At 59.2% G+C, this 16,118-nt stretch overlaps 2 protein-coding genes across 12 annotated transcripts in view; one reads left to right on the top strand and one right to left on the bottom strand.

Annotated features, from left to right (window-relative positions):
- Positions 1-16,118, bottom strand: part of CAMK2B (calcium/calmodulin dependent protein kinase II beta) — an 89,332-nt gene that overhangs the window by 45,146 nt on the left and 28,068 nt on the right. For all 11 annotated transcript variants that reach the window (XM_064487733.1, XM_064487734.1, XM_064487736.1 and 8 more), the window contains exon 2: positions 12,528-12,622. In XM_064487733.1, the coding sequence (XP_064343803.1) occupies positions 12,528-12,622 (95 nt within the window). The remainder of the gene's footprint in view (positions 1-12,527; positions 12,623-16,118) is intronic.
- Positions 1-16,118, top strand: part of OGDH (oxoglutarate dehydrogenase) — a 349,301-nt gene that overhangs the window by 36,010 nt on the left and 297,173 nt on the right. The window lies entirely within an intron of this gene.

The raw sequence follows: 16,118 nt of genomic DNA on the forward strand, positions 1-16,118 counted from the left end.
AAGGTCAGGTGGTGGGAGCTGGGGCAGTTTTCTCTGGAAAGAATTGCCTGATTGCAGTCATAAATAAAAATCAGGAGAAAAACTCGGTGTGGGAACCCATCTTTGGGAAGCAGATAACTACATTTTATTACTGAAACATCACCAAGGGCAGAGCCTTAGCCAAAAAAAAACAAAAACAAAAAAAAAACTTGACCTACTCTTGACTGTGTTTGGGGGGATAAATGATTTATTTGCAAGAGGCCAAGAAGGGGCACCAGGCTGACCGGACCAGGCGCCAGTATCCACCCCGGCCACACAGGTCACTGACCCTCCCAGCTGCGCCCGTTCTGTGCCCGATGCTACAGCGCTCGGCCAGAGAGGAACTCTGAAACTGCGCATCGTGACACCTGCTCCGAGTTGGTAAAAGTCTACGTGCTTACATCCCAGCAAGACGGTAACTGCTTCGCTCTGGGCGGCAAAATTACGGGTAATTTTTATCATTTCTATTTCCCCCCTACTTTGACAACAATCTTGTGTTACTTTTATGATAGGGCAAAATATTCTTGTTTATTTTAAAAAAAAAAGTTTGATCCTGTCTCCAGTGAATACAAACTCCCTGGTTAAATACGATGAGGCTGTGTCGTAAAACCTGCTATGATAACATTTGCCCTGGAATTAAAAATTGAAGCTTGATATTCCGTGACCGTGGATGGAAACCAGAAGCCACAGGAGAGGGGCTGGGGGAGGAGGCTGTCCCTCTCGGTCCAGAAGGCTCATCCCGGGCCAGGCATGTGGCCAGGGAAGGGATCAGCATCCTAACTCTGCCCACATCCCATGATTTTTTCTCTACAACATAGAGGAGTTATTTCTGAACTCTCGACTAACGTTGTAAAACCCATCGTAGACACAGTTACGTGAGTCAAATTTAGTCCAATTAGCAAGAAGTGTGTCCTGGCCTTAAACCACCAGCGGGAATCTGGGAAGCCACCTCCACTCTACCTCGTGCCCTGGCGGGCAGCAGGACATGGGACAGGCCAGTGGCCCTGCGACCTCTCATTGCACCTGCTCATCCCTGCCAGCCTGCCTCCTTCCCGGGGCTCTGGCCCCAGGGACCTGCCTGGACTCAGAAGACCATGGCAGTAACCACTGAGCGGACCAGACACGTGGAAAGAATCCGGCCGGAACGTTGCCCACCCTGCCAAGGGCCCATCGGCACCCCAGGGGACCCAGCCCAGTACCCACTCCTGAGGCAGGTCCCAAGAGTCTTCCTGAGCAGCCAGACCCTGTCATGCCCACTGCAGTGATGTGCTGGCTGGGCGGGATGCAGGCGACCCCAGGAGGGGCCAACCAGGCACCTACCAGGGCTGTGGAGGCCACGGAGGCCTTGAGCCCAGCCAAGAACATCAAAAGGGCCTTCCTAGGGCTGTGACCAGGTGCCCTAAGGGTTCCGGTGCCCAGAGTTGCCCTGAGGCCCAAGCACCTTCTGCTTGTAGCCCCGCTGCCACGTTGGCTGGCGTTTTGTCATGGAACATTCAGTATGTGTCTAGGAACATGGGCCACACCTGTGCAGGCTTGAAACCAAAGACAAGTGAGCCCCCAGACAGGGTTGGGACCCCTCTCCCCGGTCAGTCCTTGCATCACCCCTCACATGCACTGCTCCGGGGAATGCACCTTCAATGCCGGCTTTTCCATGGCGGGTCTGAGGATGACCTCAGAAACGGTGTGTGGAAGGATGGGGCGCCAGGGAGTGAGGGCACCGGCCAAGTGGCCCTGAGCCTCCAGAACCCCGCCCCACCAAGGGGAGGCCTCTCTGCCCTCCTCCCAGCCACAGACCCCAGGCCAGCACTGACCATGTCCCCAGGACCCACGTGTCCCCAGGAGCACGTGCAGCGGTGCCATGAGCCCTGAGGACAGCAGAGTCAGAGGCCCTGGTGCTGCCTGTAGGGGACTCAGAGGGAGACCAGCTGAGTGCGGTTTTGAAGACATCTGCCATCCATGGGGGTCAGACTCAGTTCTTACATCCCCTCTGATGTGAATCTCTGAAAAGGAGCTCCCGAGTTCAGCCATCCCTTAAATGCTTGGGCATCTTAGGATCCGCACCCCACGTGGAGACCAGCCTAAGCACATGGGGGTCCGTGGTCAAAGATGACTGGCTGGTTCAGTCTGAGGCAACCTGACACACACACACACGTGGTACTTCCACCTGTACCCGAGACAGGGCCAGCAGAGGCATAAAACAAGCTACTCCTTTCTCCTGCCAGAGAAGCACCCCACGGATAAAACACAGCAGTCACTTATACCCCCATAAAAGTGCTTATCAAACAGAACAAAACAAAAGCAACTTGACTGAAAGACACAAGCTATACTGGACCTGTGATTGCCCGCCTGCCACCCGCCTGAACTCCAGCCACAGCTCGTGAGGGTCCTTTCTGGGTGATTCTGCTTCCACCTGTGTCAGGCCCACCCTGCACTCTGGGCGTCCCCAAGGTGTGGGGTGCCCCCAGGCTCAGGGGTCAGGGGACCCGGGGAGCCCTGCATGCTCCATGCTGGGTGCACACCCCCACATAAGACAGCAGCTGCCAGATCCCAAGAGCCCCCAGGAGCCGGAGAGGGGGCCTGCTTGTGGCTGTCACTGTGCCCTAGCTGGCACCCATTACCGAGAAGGGGATGGGCAGGGGACCACAAGTGGCAGGAAGAGACAAGCACTGCCACTCGCGACCACACGTGGGCGCTGTCTGCACGTTGCAGGTATTAACTGTTTCACTCCAATAACCCCTTGAGGAATGGCAGCGGGAGGCTCAAAGCAGCCCTTCACCGCCCCAAAACTCATCAACGGGGCGGTCTCCCCAGGCATGGTCCTCCCAGGCAGGGTCCCCCAGGTGAGGGCACCTCGAGTTTAACAAGAATGAAAAGGAGGCTGCTGAGGGCGGTAGGAGAAATGCAACCCTCAGAGGCGGGAGAGGACGTTCGTGGGTCCTGCTGTACCCCGCAGAGTGGGGCACGGTCACAGTCCAGGGAACAGGCACCCAGAGGCGCTCAGAGTCCCCAGGGCCAGGCCTGGACTCGAGGCTGGTGGCCTCCCTCACAGCCACCCCGGTGACAGCCTCCTCCCCAGTCCCCCAGTCCCCTCCACCACCCCTCCCAGCCCCCATTTACTCCCTGGCTGTGGGTGACTCACAACAGATTGGGGCGGGGGGGGTGGAGAGGGTGAGAGGAGCCAGGAGAAAGGGGACAGGAGGGACGTGGGTGGGTGCCTGGTCCCTCGCCAGCTGCCAGGAGCAGCAGCAGTGCTGTCACCAGCTGAAGGACACCCGCGAGGCACCAGGCGGGGGCGGAGGAGGGACAGGAGGGGGAAGACAGGAGGCACACCCAGCAGGACACGCTGCCAGCCTCTCCCCCAGGCTGGGCCTGGGACAAGTGAGGCCACATCTCAGGAAGCCGGGAATGAGGACAGGTCCTGCTGGACCAAACGAGGAAATCCCACAGGGCAAGTCCACACCGCCCGGCACGCAGAAGGGCTCAGGAACACTCTCTCCTCCTGGGACAGCCTCTGGATCCCCATGGGCCCCTGGGGCCGGGTGGGCTGCACTCACTGGGGAGCCCACACCAGCACAAGGACTGGCTTCCGCAGTTCCCTCCCTCGCTGGAAGATGACCTGGCCAGGGAGAGCTGGGGATGAAGGACAGGAAGGCGCTCTGCTGGGGCCTTGGCCTGGGACGGGGAGGGTGGGACATGCCATGGCACCAGCTGGAGGTCTTGGGCCACTGTGGCTGCCGCCCAGGACACCCTGTCAAACCCTTTAACTCCTGGGCACTGAGCCAGAAGGGATCTGAGCATCATATTGGGGTCTGGCCCAACCCGGGGTCACCGTCCACTTCTGCCCTAGAGAGTGGACACCCAACCCGGGGCCCCAGGAGAAAAGGATGCCCACAGGGAAGGGGTGGGCAAGGTTGGCTGGCCTTCAGGCTGTGAGGTGTGGGAGGACCAGGCCCCAGAGGTTGACGCGTCTGTAGGACCACCTGCCTGAACACAGAGCCGTGGACTGGAGGCAGCAGCCGCGGGGTGCCCAGGCAGCAGCCCCTGCCCTCGGCTACCTCGCATGTCCTCACCATGGTTGTTGTGACCAAAGGCTTGGCGCCACGCACCAGCCAGAGACAAAGCTGCTCCCCTAGCCCCGGGGTCGGGGAGGAGGCCAGATGGTGATGCCGACCACCTCAGGAGGTTTGAGGAGCGCCATACCCTTCCGGGGCAGCCAGCTCCCACATCCTATTCTGTTGTCTCTGCAGGGTAGGGGGCTGCCCGGGCCCCCGTTCCTTCCAGGCTAAACCAGCAGTGAACCCAAACCAACACTGTCAAGCTGGGAGACGGTGAGGTTGCCTACGGGCCAGGCTTGGGTGGCTGCAGGGACACTGGACACAAGGCCCTGAAGGCGGCCAAGCCTTGTTCTCGAAGTCTCAGTTTCCCATGTGTGAAAAGGGGCGGGGGGAGGTTCCCAGAGAGAAAGGCCACGGAAGAGAGGAAACCCCAGCCTGCCCTGCTTTTTTTCCTGCTTCCTTCCTCCATCCTCTGTCCAACAGAACATTCAGGACGCCAGCAGCTGTCCCCACTCTCCTCTCTGGGGGCTTTGATTCTTCCAAAGGAGGTGGGGGTAGGGGGTTGAGCACGATGACTAGGACCCATTGTCCCCAGGTGATCTGCACCTGTGGGCCCTGGGACGCACCACTCAGGGTTCCTTCTTCTCTTTCCCACCTGTCTCCATCACCTACGCCATAGGATGGCACCAGAGAGCTTTCTAGAATTTTCGGAGGCTCATGGAGATCCACATCCCACCTCATTCCAGCTCATGCTGATCACTCTCCAGCATCAACTCCCTAACTCACACATCCCAAACTTCTCAAAGTCCCAAAGGTCAGAGCACGGGAACCCAGGCTGGCAGCCCTTGTGGCTCCGAACTGCTGGTCAGAATCTGTTAGAAAGTCCCGGACGTTCACGGCAGCCGGCAGAGCCCACGGTGCCCTCCACGGCACCCTCCTGCCACAGCCCACAGTCCTGCCTCAGGGTCCCAGGAAGGGGATGAGCAGGCACCGGGGGTGGGAAGACCAGAGCAGACAGAGGCTCCTTCAAGCGTAAGCGCCGGCACCTGCTGGCCCTGCAGGCTCCGACCTCAGCTTCATCCTCTTTCTGGGCGCAGGACAGACGGGCTACAGGGGAGGACACGACTTTCTGGAAGAACATCCCCAAATCAGGGCTTCGGGGCTCTCACCTCCTGACAGGGCTCACGGGACTGGGACACGAGTGCCAAACCAGCCCAACCCCGGGGGCAGCGCAGGGTCCTGCGGCGGGGCCTGACCATGCAGTCACTGTCACTGAGCAGCAGCTGGTTCAGGGGCTGGAAGAAGGTCGCAGGGGGCGTTGCCCTAAGATCCTGCTGGTTCCTCTGCTCCAGAGAACAAGACGGCCTGCGGGTCCACCTCAGGTCAGTGTCTACTGTTTGCAGACCTGGCTCTCTGGCTCTTCTTAGGCCCTGAAAGTTGCCAAGGGCTCCCTGCAGGGTAGGGCTGTTATTAACATTGCCCCAACTTTCAGATGGGGCACAGGAAAGCCTGGGGTGGGGGTGGAGCTGGGCCACCACCCCGGGGGCTGGCACGGAGGCCCAGACGTCCCACAGTCTTTCCCAGGGGGCTTCTCAAGCCTGCAATGGGCTGACATGCTTGACTCCAGCCCACTCTCCCATGCTTGACTCTTGGGCTGGGGGCGCCCATCCTGCTCCGGATCCAGCACTGTCATCGTGCTGCAGCCCTGGTGGGCGCCGGCAGAGAGCCCTTGACGATGAAAAGGGCAGTTCCCACTGTGGCTCCTTGTGTATGTTTTGTTTTAAAAAGGCGGCACGGCACCCAGCAATTATCCCACCAGCATCACCCAGCAGCCACACCAGCCCGGGGAAGGGGGGGGGGCTGTGTGCGTCCTGCAGCTGCCACGACCTCGCAGGAACAAAGGAATGGCTCTCTGGGGGCGCTGAAGAGGGCCGCGCGCACAGGGGAGCTCGGCCAGCGGGCATCCGGCCGCTCTGGACACCGCGGCTGAGCCTCTGAGCCGTTTGCTGGCCACGTGGTCCCCAGAGCCCTGACTCCATGGCTTTTCAGCTAGTCCTCCGTGGGCGCACAGGCGCCCTCTACAGGCTCAGAGCCATCATCACCCGACACCCGGCACAGCTCAGCTTTGAAACAGACATGACATTTCATGATGTAAGGTCTAAAACTGATGCCCCCTGTGTGATGTGCTGCCCTGAGGTCCTCACAACTCCCCTCCCCACATCGCTCTCCACTCGCCACCTCCCCACCAAGCAGCCCTCCTCCCCAGACAGACCAGGCGCAGAGCTGGCCTATCCCCAAGCAGTGGCCTCAGTTTCCTGCCAGTGAGGAATTACTCAAACGAGCCAACCACATACCCTGCCGGGATCAGGGGCACCGCACTCTCCTGTCACTACAAAGCCTGCCTCTCACACTCCACTGATCACTCTCCCCCGAGTTCACCCTGCATGCGTGGCCTGCGTGACACATGGGGTCCTCCCCAGGCTCTGGGCCTGTATGTACAGACTGCTATCCATCCCAGCTTCCGGGGTCGGTGTCCCATGTTCAATCATGCCCATGACCCTAGGGTGGGCTCCCATCCTCACCAATGAGCGGGAAGGAGGTGATGTGAACAAAAATGACTATTGTCTCAAGTCCTCAGTTATGTCAACTGTATAATGGGACAGTATCACCCTCCAGTGCAGTAGGGTGTGGTGACAGCAGGAGCCCACCAGGGGCCGCCTCCTTTCCTGCTTCCTTCCCCAGGAGCCGAGCAACAGGTCCCACACCTGGGGTAGGGTCTCATCACAGCCCACCCCGAAGACAGAGCCCACAACACTTCCGCAGCCACACAGCCTGGATATGCTCTTGGGGTGAGCAGAGACTGCGCGCTTTCCAGGCTAGGGGGCGGCTCCCAGTGGGTGCAGGGCTCACCCCATCAGGGTCCTTCTCAGACTCAGCAAGGTCTCTGGGACGTGCGTGCTCCCCTCCCTCCCACCAGCCTCCTCCTGCCATCTGTAGTCACTGGTGACCCAGACCAGGCCCTCATTTGGTTCAGTTCTTAAGTTGAAAGCATGGGGCAGGAGTGTCACAGAGCTGCCCACCCACACTCTCCACCTCGCAGGTGAGGCCACCAAGCACATGGAGGGGGATGGCGATGTCCCCCAGGACCCCTGCCCACACAACCTGGCTTCCACCCTGTTTCTTCTCCTCCCTGCCTTCACCCCAATTTGGGGACGCTTCAACTTAGCCTATATGGTTGAAAAATTAATTACAAAAATCTTTTCTCTCAACAGCTCTGTTTCACGTTGTCTGATAAAACACAAAATGACCAGTTAAATCTGAATTTCAGATAAGCAACAAGAATTCTTTAGTATAAGTGTGTCCCAAATGCAGACAAACAACAAACACGTTTCTAGTGTAAGTATGTCCTATGCAGTTTGGGACATATTTGCATTTAAAGATTTTTCCTCGTCTATCTGAAATTCAAATTTAACTGCTAAATCTGGCAACCCCAGCCTGGTTCCTTCATTGCTCCCCCATCCTCCCCCTGGGATGGGAATGGGGGGGTCCTCCCCGCCCACAAGGGCCTCCAACTCTCCCTCTTATTCCCTCCCCACCTGCAGGAGGGTGCCCCCAGCTCCCCATAAACCCAAGTCCTGGAAACAGAACCTAGGAGGGATGGGTCTGCCCAGATAAAGGTTGATCCTGAGGCAAAGGGAGGGATCCCCACTCCCACCTACCCTCCAGGTCCCTAGGGAGACCCCTCCCACTGCCCAGAATCCCCTGAGGCCCTGACTTGAGAGCAGGGTCCACGAAAAGCTGGCTGGGGGGTTGGAGATACTTATTCTAAAAAATTACTATTTATCTGAAATTGGGACATCATACAGTGAGGGCCTGGCTCCGCCCCTGGGGCGCTAGGAGCTGCTAGGGAGGGGGCGGGGGAGGGGGAGGGCTGCCCGACGGGGAGCGGAGAAGGGAGGGGAGGGGGCCTGAGCCGGGGAGGGAAGGGACGGGGACCGGAGGGGAGGGAGGGGAGGGAGGGGCGCCCGCCCGCGCATGCTCAGCCGCCCCTGCAATGCGGCGCCGCGCCGCGTCCTCTGGTAACCCAGTTCCCGGGGCCCGTTATCCTCTGGCTCCGGGCTGTCTTCCCGCTTGCCGGTTGTGGGGGGGCGGGACCGGAAAGTCGCAGTCGCGCTGCAGCAGGAGAGCCCCCGGTTCCCGGTTCCCGGATCCAATGCGCAAAGGGAGGTTTGGCCCAAGGGAGGAGGCTGGGTGTGGGGCGTGTGGTGCAGGCTCAGCCCCAGAGCACCCCCAGAGACAGGACAGCTCCTCCCCATCACACCTTGGACAGGAGGGTCCTCCCCCCCACCCACCAGGCAGAAAGGGCCACACAGGCCCCTGAGGGTGAACTGGGCACCAGCCTGGGGGCAGGAGGAAGCTCAGAGGTGATCCCCACACCTGGGCTCTGCTCATTAGGGCCGTGGGTTCCCGAACAAGTCTCTGTTCCTGTGGGACTCAGTTTCCTCGTCTGGAACGGGGCCCCCACCTCCAACCTCGGAGCATGTGTGGGGGCCACTGAGAAGCCCCTTGAAGATTGCTGCTGAGGGTCAGGGCACAACACCCATCTAAGCCCCCGTTCCTGTGCCAGGTCCTTCCTCCCCCCAACTTCAGCCACTGCCTGGGGTCACTTCTCCAGCACCTGCTCCCTGGACACGTGGAGCCAGTGAGCACTAATGGAGCTCAGGCCACAGGGTGCCCTCCAAAGACACCAAATCAGCCCCAGAGAACAGCCACTTAGTGCTGACAGTGAGCTTGGGGGTCGGAACAACAAGAAATGCTTTTTAGACCCATGTGCCTGATGATCTCCCTCCCCCTCCCCCCGTCAATTCATTTTCCTCTAACTGCTTTTGTTAACAGTAGTTTAATAATCTCTAATTATTCAGTACATTCACAGATTCTGAATGTCTCACAATCCTGTATTTAATTAAGTATTAAATTTTTAAAATCTACCTCTTACAGCCTCAGCATAAGCTGGGTGCCGTCCGCAGTGTCCTCATGGCCCCAAGAACTGTCAGTTACCGGGTGGGGCAGTTTTTCTGTGTCCAGTGCCAGCGTCGCCCTCCTGGGGCTTTCTTTATCATTGAAAGCCTGTCTCCTCAGTCCTGGGGACACCACCACCACTCCCTGCAGGGCTAAGTGAGGCCTCTCCACACTGCACCGAAAGCGAAGCAGGAGGGGTGGAGGGAAGGGCTTCCCCTTCGGCCTCTAGGTCCAGCCTCCACTTCCTGACTGTCTCTCTTTCTAGGGCACTTCCCCTGCATCTTCCTGCCCACCCATGAGCCCCCTCTCCACCCCCACTTTCCAGGACAGCTGAGGCAAGCATCCCTGTAATGGGCTTCGTGGTGATGGGGGTGGAGCTGGTCTGGCTTCAGGACACTTGCTCCTACTTGGAGCACGTCTGATCCTGCAGGACACAGATGCAGGCTGCACGGAGGCCACCAAGACTCAGGGAGGAGCAGCAGGCTCCTGGCCTCCTCTCCCCGCTTTCCCGCCACCCCAGGCTTCACCACAGAAATTCTCCTGAACTTGGACTTCCCAAATGCTCAGGTGCTCAGCGACCAGGGGCCTCCCCTGCAAACCTGACCCTGGAGCAAATCCTCTTCCACCCAGTCCCCACCCCAGCTTCACACCTGGGAGACTACCCTGACTCTGGCACAGACTGCACACCCACTCGATCAAATCCATTCATTCATTCAAACATGTATGGAGAGTTCACCACCTGTCAGGGCGTGGGCTGGGTGTGCCCGATACAGTGGTGAATGAAAGTCCTGCCCGCATAGCCTGCCAGTCTGGTGGAAGAGACAGCTACAAAATAAACATATGGTGTTTGGGTCTCTGATTCCCACTGGATGCTCAGGGGAGACCCCTCTGAGGAAGTGCCATCAACATGAGTTAAGCAGGTACAAAGTTCAGGAAAAGCATTTCCGGAGAGAAGGCAGGTGCAAAGGCCCTGGGGTGTGAAGACCTGAAACCCTCTCCCCTCACCCCTCCTCTGCCCACTCAGCTAGGAAAGCGCCCAAGGGGCTGGCGAGGGTCAGATCATCCCTAGGCCCCTGTACAGGGAGGTGGCTGGTTGTTTCTAGAATCCTTTTCCGTTAGAGAAACATGCTGAACACTAGAGGTGAAATGATGGGTGGTCTGGGTCTGGGATCTGCTGCAAGATATGGGGACAGGAGCCGGGGGAGAGTTACAGATGAAATAAAATTGGCTGAGAGTGGGTAACTGTTGAAGCTGGGGGCTCATTCTATCATTTTCTCTATACTTGGAGACGTTTGCAATTGTCCATAATAACGAGTTAAATGGGGGGAATGCAGAGACCTCCACAGGCCTGGGCAATGCTGAGGCCCAATTGCGGAGGCAAAGCAGAGGGTGTCTGGATTCCCTGGCCAGGAAAGTGGTCCTGCGGGAGACAGGCAAGGGCCAGCTGCTTCAATTCCAGATCAGCCCTGGCTGGCTGCCCCGCCTCCCACGACCCACCCTGGTCATTGTGGAACGCCGGGAATTTCAGACTCCCACTCCTCTCGATCCTCTTGATTTGTAGAACACTTTGAGGGTATAAACGGGAGTGTGAGGTTACTCGAGAGGGGCTGGATGATCCCACAAAAACATACTCAGGTGGTTTTCTGGGTCTCACAAACTCCTATTCATCCTTCAAGACCCATCCAACTTCCTTGTGCCCTCCCCTGTGCTCCCACCCACACACAGGGCTGTAGTGGCTTATCTGGATGTGTTCACTCACCACCGTGTCCTCTGTGCTGGGCACATGGGAGGGGCTGGGTACACCTGGTGGATGAGTGAGGGTCTCCCCTAGGGAGAGGCCATCTGAAGTCTACGGGACTTAGTCCGGGGGACCTCTGAAGGTGGGCTCTCTCTCTTCCTGTGGCCTGGCATGAGACTACAGAATGAGAAGGAACATTCCTCCTGCTTTAGGAACTTCGTATGCGTGGGCACATCCTTCTGAAAACACTTACCACCGCTGTCCCACCCGTGCCGCCCACCCAATGTCAGGGAACACGGAAGCTCCCCTGAGTTCTGGCGGCTCAGTGCACACAGCAAGCGCTCAGTAAATGCTAGCTTTAGCGTTATTATCATTATTACAGTTCAGTTGAGAGATCTGAGCTTCCCCGACACACATGCCCCCGGGCTGCCCTGGCTCACGCACCACTCCTCTCCATGGTGCCCTCTCCCAGCACCAGCAGCCGGCACGAGGGCTTGGGACTGGCCCTACCAGGCACGGTCTGGGAGAGGAGTGCCCGCCCCTGGAGACACTCAGCCCCTGGTCCACAGCAGGCTCCCAAACACCACCTACACACAGCTTAGTGAACCGCACAGCGGGCTGAGCTGCCCCCACAGGCTGCTGGGCTGGCATCCGCAGACCCCACACACGGAGGCGTTCTCAGCACCGACAGCAGGGAGGGATTCGGGCCAGGGCTGCCTACTGTCAGGGCCTCTTCGCAGGAGGAAGAGCCTCTCAGTTAGCTCAGATTGGGTCTGGATGCTAATGGGGATCGCAGGTGTACCGGGAGGCGGGAGAGCCGCAGGCCAGGCGCTTAGCTCAGCTCTCTCTGCCTGCGGGTCACCCAGCCCCCTGTCTGACCCCAGGGGTCAGAGACCCTTGGGACCCCCCCACAGCACTGGGGGGTGGTAGTCGTGCTGCCACCTCGCTGAGACAGCCCACACCTCCACACCCACATTGGTTCCCGACCCTTCACGCCTGCACTTCAAGCTCTGCCGTCACCTGCTCAGGGTGGCACCTCCACCACGGCCTTGTCACAGTTGTTCACCCCACGTCCCTTGCCCCCAGGTCCCACTCTATCCCCCACCAAATGGAATACCATCGGATCCCAGGAGGACGGGGGTCTGTCTGTCTGCCCAGAATGGGCCGTCCCTTGGCAACGGCTTTGGAGGTGCTGGATGGGGTGAGGTCACATGCCCAGGGCCAGCTCTGGGCCAGCACCACGCCCAGCCCTGCAGGCCCACCAAGCTCACCCCAGCATCCCTGCATCCAGAAGACCTGCAGGGGCTGAGTTAGGAAACGCCATTCACACCACCCCTCAAGCATCACCCCATCACCTGAAGTCTGCAGGTCACTCAGTCCTCCTGTGGCCCACAGTTCTTGGGCAAATGACATTATCTGACCTGGCAACCACATGCCTCTCCCCTTCCAGCCCTGGTGAGATGAGGTAGAGGCTCCATGAGCCCCTACACCAGAGCAAAAGTACAATCCAGATCTGAAGATGCATGGGTGCCCCTCCCTCCCCGCCCCATTCGGCTGGAGGCATCGTGCGCATCCCACTGTGGCCACGAACCCCGATCCCCCTGTGCCCACGTCTGAGCCACAGGCCGAGCCCCATCCCGCAGCACGGGCTCCGGCCCCTGCGCCCGGCCACGCCGGCCAGCACAGCCATCCCCTACCTCTGGCCGATAGCTTCTTGGTGTTGATGATCTTGGCTGCGTACTCATGGCCGGTGCAGAGCTTGACACAGCGTCGGACCACAGAGAAAGCCCCCCTGGGGAAGAAATGGGAAACAGAGACAGAGGGCTGATTAATCCCCCAGTGAACACCGACCACCCAGTCATGGGGCCTCAGGCAGAGATCTGTGCCAGGAAGGGGCGTCCCTCTCCAAATGACTCCCAGCCCGTCCCACCTGGCACCAGCCTGACAGGGGCCCCTTCTCCCAGCAGCTGGCAGATCCCAGCACCTGCGAGACCCCCAGCCTCGGCATCCTTACGGGCCAGCTGGGCCGAGGGGCCGTCCGGGGGTCTCTGAGCGTGCATCCTCCCATGCCTTAAGCCAAGTCCAGGAGACCCAGCGAGTCCCCCCAGAGCAATGAGCACTGGCTCGGCTCCAGACAGTGGAGCACACTGGTGCAGCCTGTGGGGACTCATTGAAGGTTTTGGAGGGAGGGAGAAGCAGCACATAATTAAGTTCAAAGCTGAAGGAGACGGTCCCCTCCCCCGGATCCTACACCAACAGTGTCCCGCGTTACAGCAGAGGCTGCCGGTCCCACAGTAGAGGACACATTTACCCGCCCACAGCATCACCGGCAGGGACCAGCCAGGGAGGCAAAGAGGAAGAAACCCAGGAGAATGGGTTACCGCTGCCGAGTCCATCCAAAGGGCCTGCGGGCAACCCACAAATGCTGAGCCTTGAGAGGAGGAAGGCTTGCATGGGGGGCAGAGCAGGCCAGAGCACAGACCGCAGGCCCGCCTGGTCCGGGGCAGGCGTGCGGCACGGGCCGGAGGGAGCCTGGGGCCCATCAGAAGGTCCTCCACGGCATTCAACTTGTCACCGCCCTTGGTTTAATTTGATTTCAGATCATTTTCTAGAAACATTAGACCCAGCACATGTGAGACACGGCCAGAATAGGAAATGTCTCGGGGAGGGTCTCAGTCCAGACAAGAGGCGCCCGGGGCGGCTGGGCACAAAGGCCACCTCTGGCTGAGCGCACGGGGCCAGTGGGGCTGGGGGCTCCCTGACCGCGGGCTCCTCCTCTGTCCTCCCTCCGCAGAGGCCCTGGAGGCACAGCCCCATCAGAACACAGACCCCCCCCGCTGCCCACACAGCCCAAGAGCCTGTCAGTCCGGGTTCTGGGTGATGGGAGAGCAGTATCTTAAACAGGGAACGCTTTTTCACGATCATCCTTTTGGAGCCAAAACTTCATTAAGATGTATTATTCACTTTCTTAGGGAAAAAAAAAAAATACACTAAATCCAACTGAACATTTTCTTGATGACCAGGTCTTTACGATCAATAGTTGTGCTTGGAGCTACAGCTCTGCTTCAGCCAGACTTGGGGGCGGGGAGACTGGGGGGCACACAGTGTTCACAGTACATCCTCCGTCCCGTGTGATTTTTTCACTGTCTGCGTGGCTTACGTTCTCAAAACTACTTTTAGTTATTTTAAGGAAAAATGTAAAGAAAAGATGACTTTTTTTTTTTTTTTTTTGGATCCGTGACATTAGCTTGAGATTTTGTGTACTGAGCAGGGAAAGGCCACAGGCTTCATGCAGGTCTGGGTTCAAATCCTGCTCTGTCGCATCCTGAGCCTCAGTTTCCCCATCCGTCTGAGGAGCAAGAGAGGCTCACGGGGTGGCCGTGAGGGCTGAATCAGGCCCCACGTGGCTGCCTGCCTGGGGCTGCTTTGGCCTCGTCCTCACCAGCCCAGCCCACCCCTGGTCCGTGTGTCCGCTTCCTGCTCAGGAGGGCCACGCGTCACATTTACAGGCCTGAGCTGCCCTCCTTCGCGCTCTAGCCCCCAGAGGGCACAGATAGCCAAGTACCAGCTCCACACGCCTCTGTGTGGTCGTCCAGGCTTCCTGTGCCGGAATCCGATCCCACAGTGCAGGCCTGACCCCCAGCTGGAAGTCGCAAGCGTCCAGGGGGCACATTTGTGGAAAGCTTCCAGCATGGGCAGCACCGGGTGAGGCATCAAGAGGCCCTAAGGTGCACTTGTCCCTGGAGTGGAGAGGGACTCACACGGCCCTTCCGCCAGCTGCTGTCCAGACAGAGTACAGGAATGAGCGGATCCTCCCTGGCACACGGCAGGATGGGCAGAAATGAAGTGAATGAGAGCCAACAGCCAGATGGACGATCCCGGACAGGCTGCCCCCCCTGCCCCATGTCCTCCCACGTCAGATTCTGCTTTCTCCTCCGCAGAAGGCGCTGGGTGATGAGCGCAGGGCCAGGTGGGCAGGAGCCAGACTCTGGAGGAAACGAGGAAGGCAGCAGGCGCAGCACCCGGCATCCAGCAGGTGCTCAATAATGGGGCTCAGAAGTAGTGCTCGGGCTGGAGAAGAGCCTGCTCTGGGACACGGGCCGGCCTCTCCCGGAGTCCTGCCTGCCTGGTGGAGGGGAGGGCACCTCCGAAGCCCCTCAGGGGTAGGGCTCCTCCTGCCCAGCTGCCCAGCCTGAAGGAAAGTTCTAGAAAAAGCAGCCCTCCCCCTGGGCCACCCCCCCCACACTGGCCTGCGCCTGGGCACTTGTACCCCAGTGCCCATCAAACATAAGGGGAAACATGGGCCGCCTGGAGTAGGTTCAGCTCCAGGACTGGAAGGAGGAGCAGATGGATCCCCGGGAACCCGAGTCCAGTCTTCCAGCTGAAGATGCGTGGAAGTTGCCAAGAAAGCTTGGCCCGGCACCCGGGGCAGCTCACAGGTCAGAGGATTCTCCCTGACTTGACCACCCAGAGGGAAAGGCTGGCCGGAGCGGGAGGCAGCGGGCTGTGGGAGCCCAGGGAAGCGGCTCGGCCCCAATGACCGCCTCTCCTGGACCCCAGCCCCTTGGCCCACCTCTTGCATCCCTGAAGGCAGCCTCTCTCTTGGTCATTGCTATCCCCTAGTCTCTCTCTGCCCCCACCCCAGGCAGCCGCCCCTTTCCAGGTGGCTCTGCCAGTTAACACTGATCACAAGGAGGCCCCCACAGAAGCGCCAGCACACTGATAAGCACGTGCCGTGCGGGCCGTGGGCTGGGGGCCTCCAACACCCTGGACATCACAAACCAACAGTGAGGCCAACACCAGCACTGTCCTCCCTCAGAATTCAGCATCTGCCCACCAGAAACTTACAATCATTTAGTCAACAATACAGACACAGGGCCCCGGTCTGTACCGTAAACTCATCCCCACCGCCACCAGGCAAACTCCTATGCATCCTTCAAGACCCAGTTCAAATATCTCCTCTTAGAAACCTTTCCCAGCTCCCACAGGAAGTCCGCTCAGTCTCCTCTGGTCACTGTGCCCTGCGTGTGTCCTGGCACTTTGTCCATTTTATTATAATTATTTATCTGTCTGTCTCTGGCCCTCCACAGTGACTCTCCACAGGCAATTGGGATGCTGGTGTCAGGCACAGTGTCCAGACTGCAGCGTGAGAATAAGGACTGACCTACAGGCACCACAGGTCGACCGTGGAGAGCAGAGGAGCTGGGCCTCAGCAGCGGTCAGGGCAGTGGGACAAGAAAGGGGTAGCTTTCTGGGAAGACGGGGAGAGACTGGGATGGGGCCAGACT

This window comes from Camelus dromedarius, chromosome 7 (genome assembly GCF_036321535.1).
Source record: "Camelus dromedarius isolate mCamDro1 chromosome 7, mCamDro1.pat, whole genome shotgun sequence".
Classification (NCBI taxonomy): Eukaryota; Metazoa; Chordata; class Mammalia; order Artiodactyla; family Camelidae; genus Camelus; species Camelus dromedarius.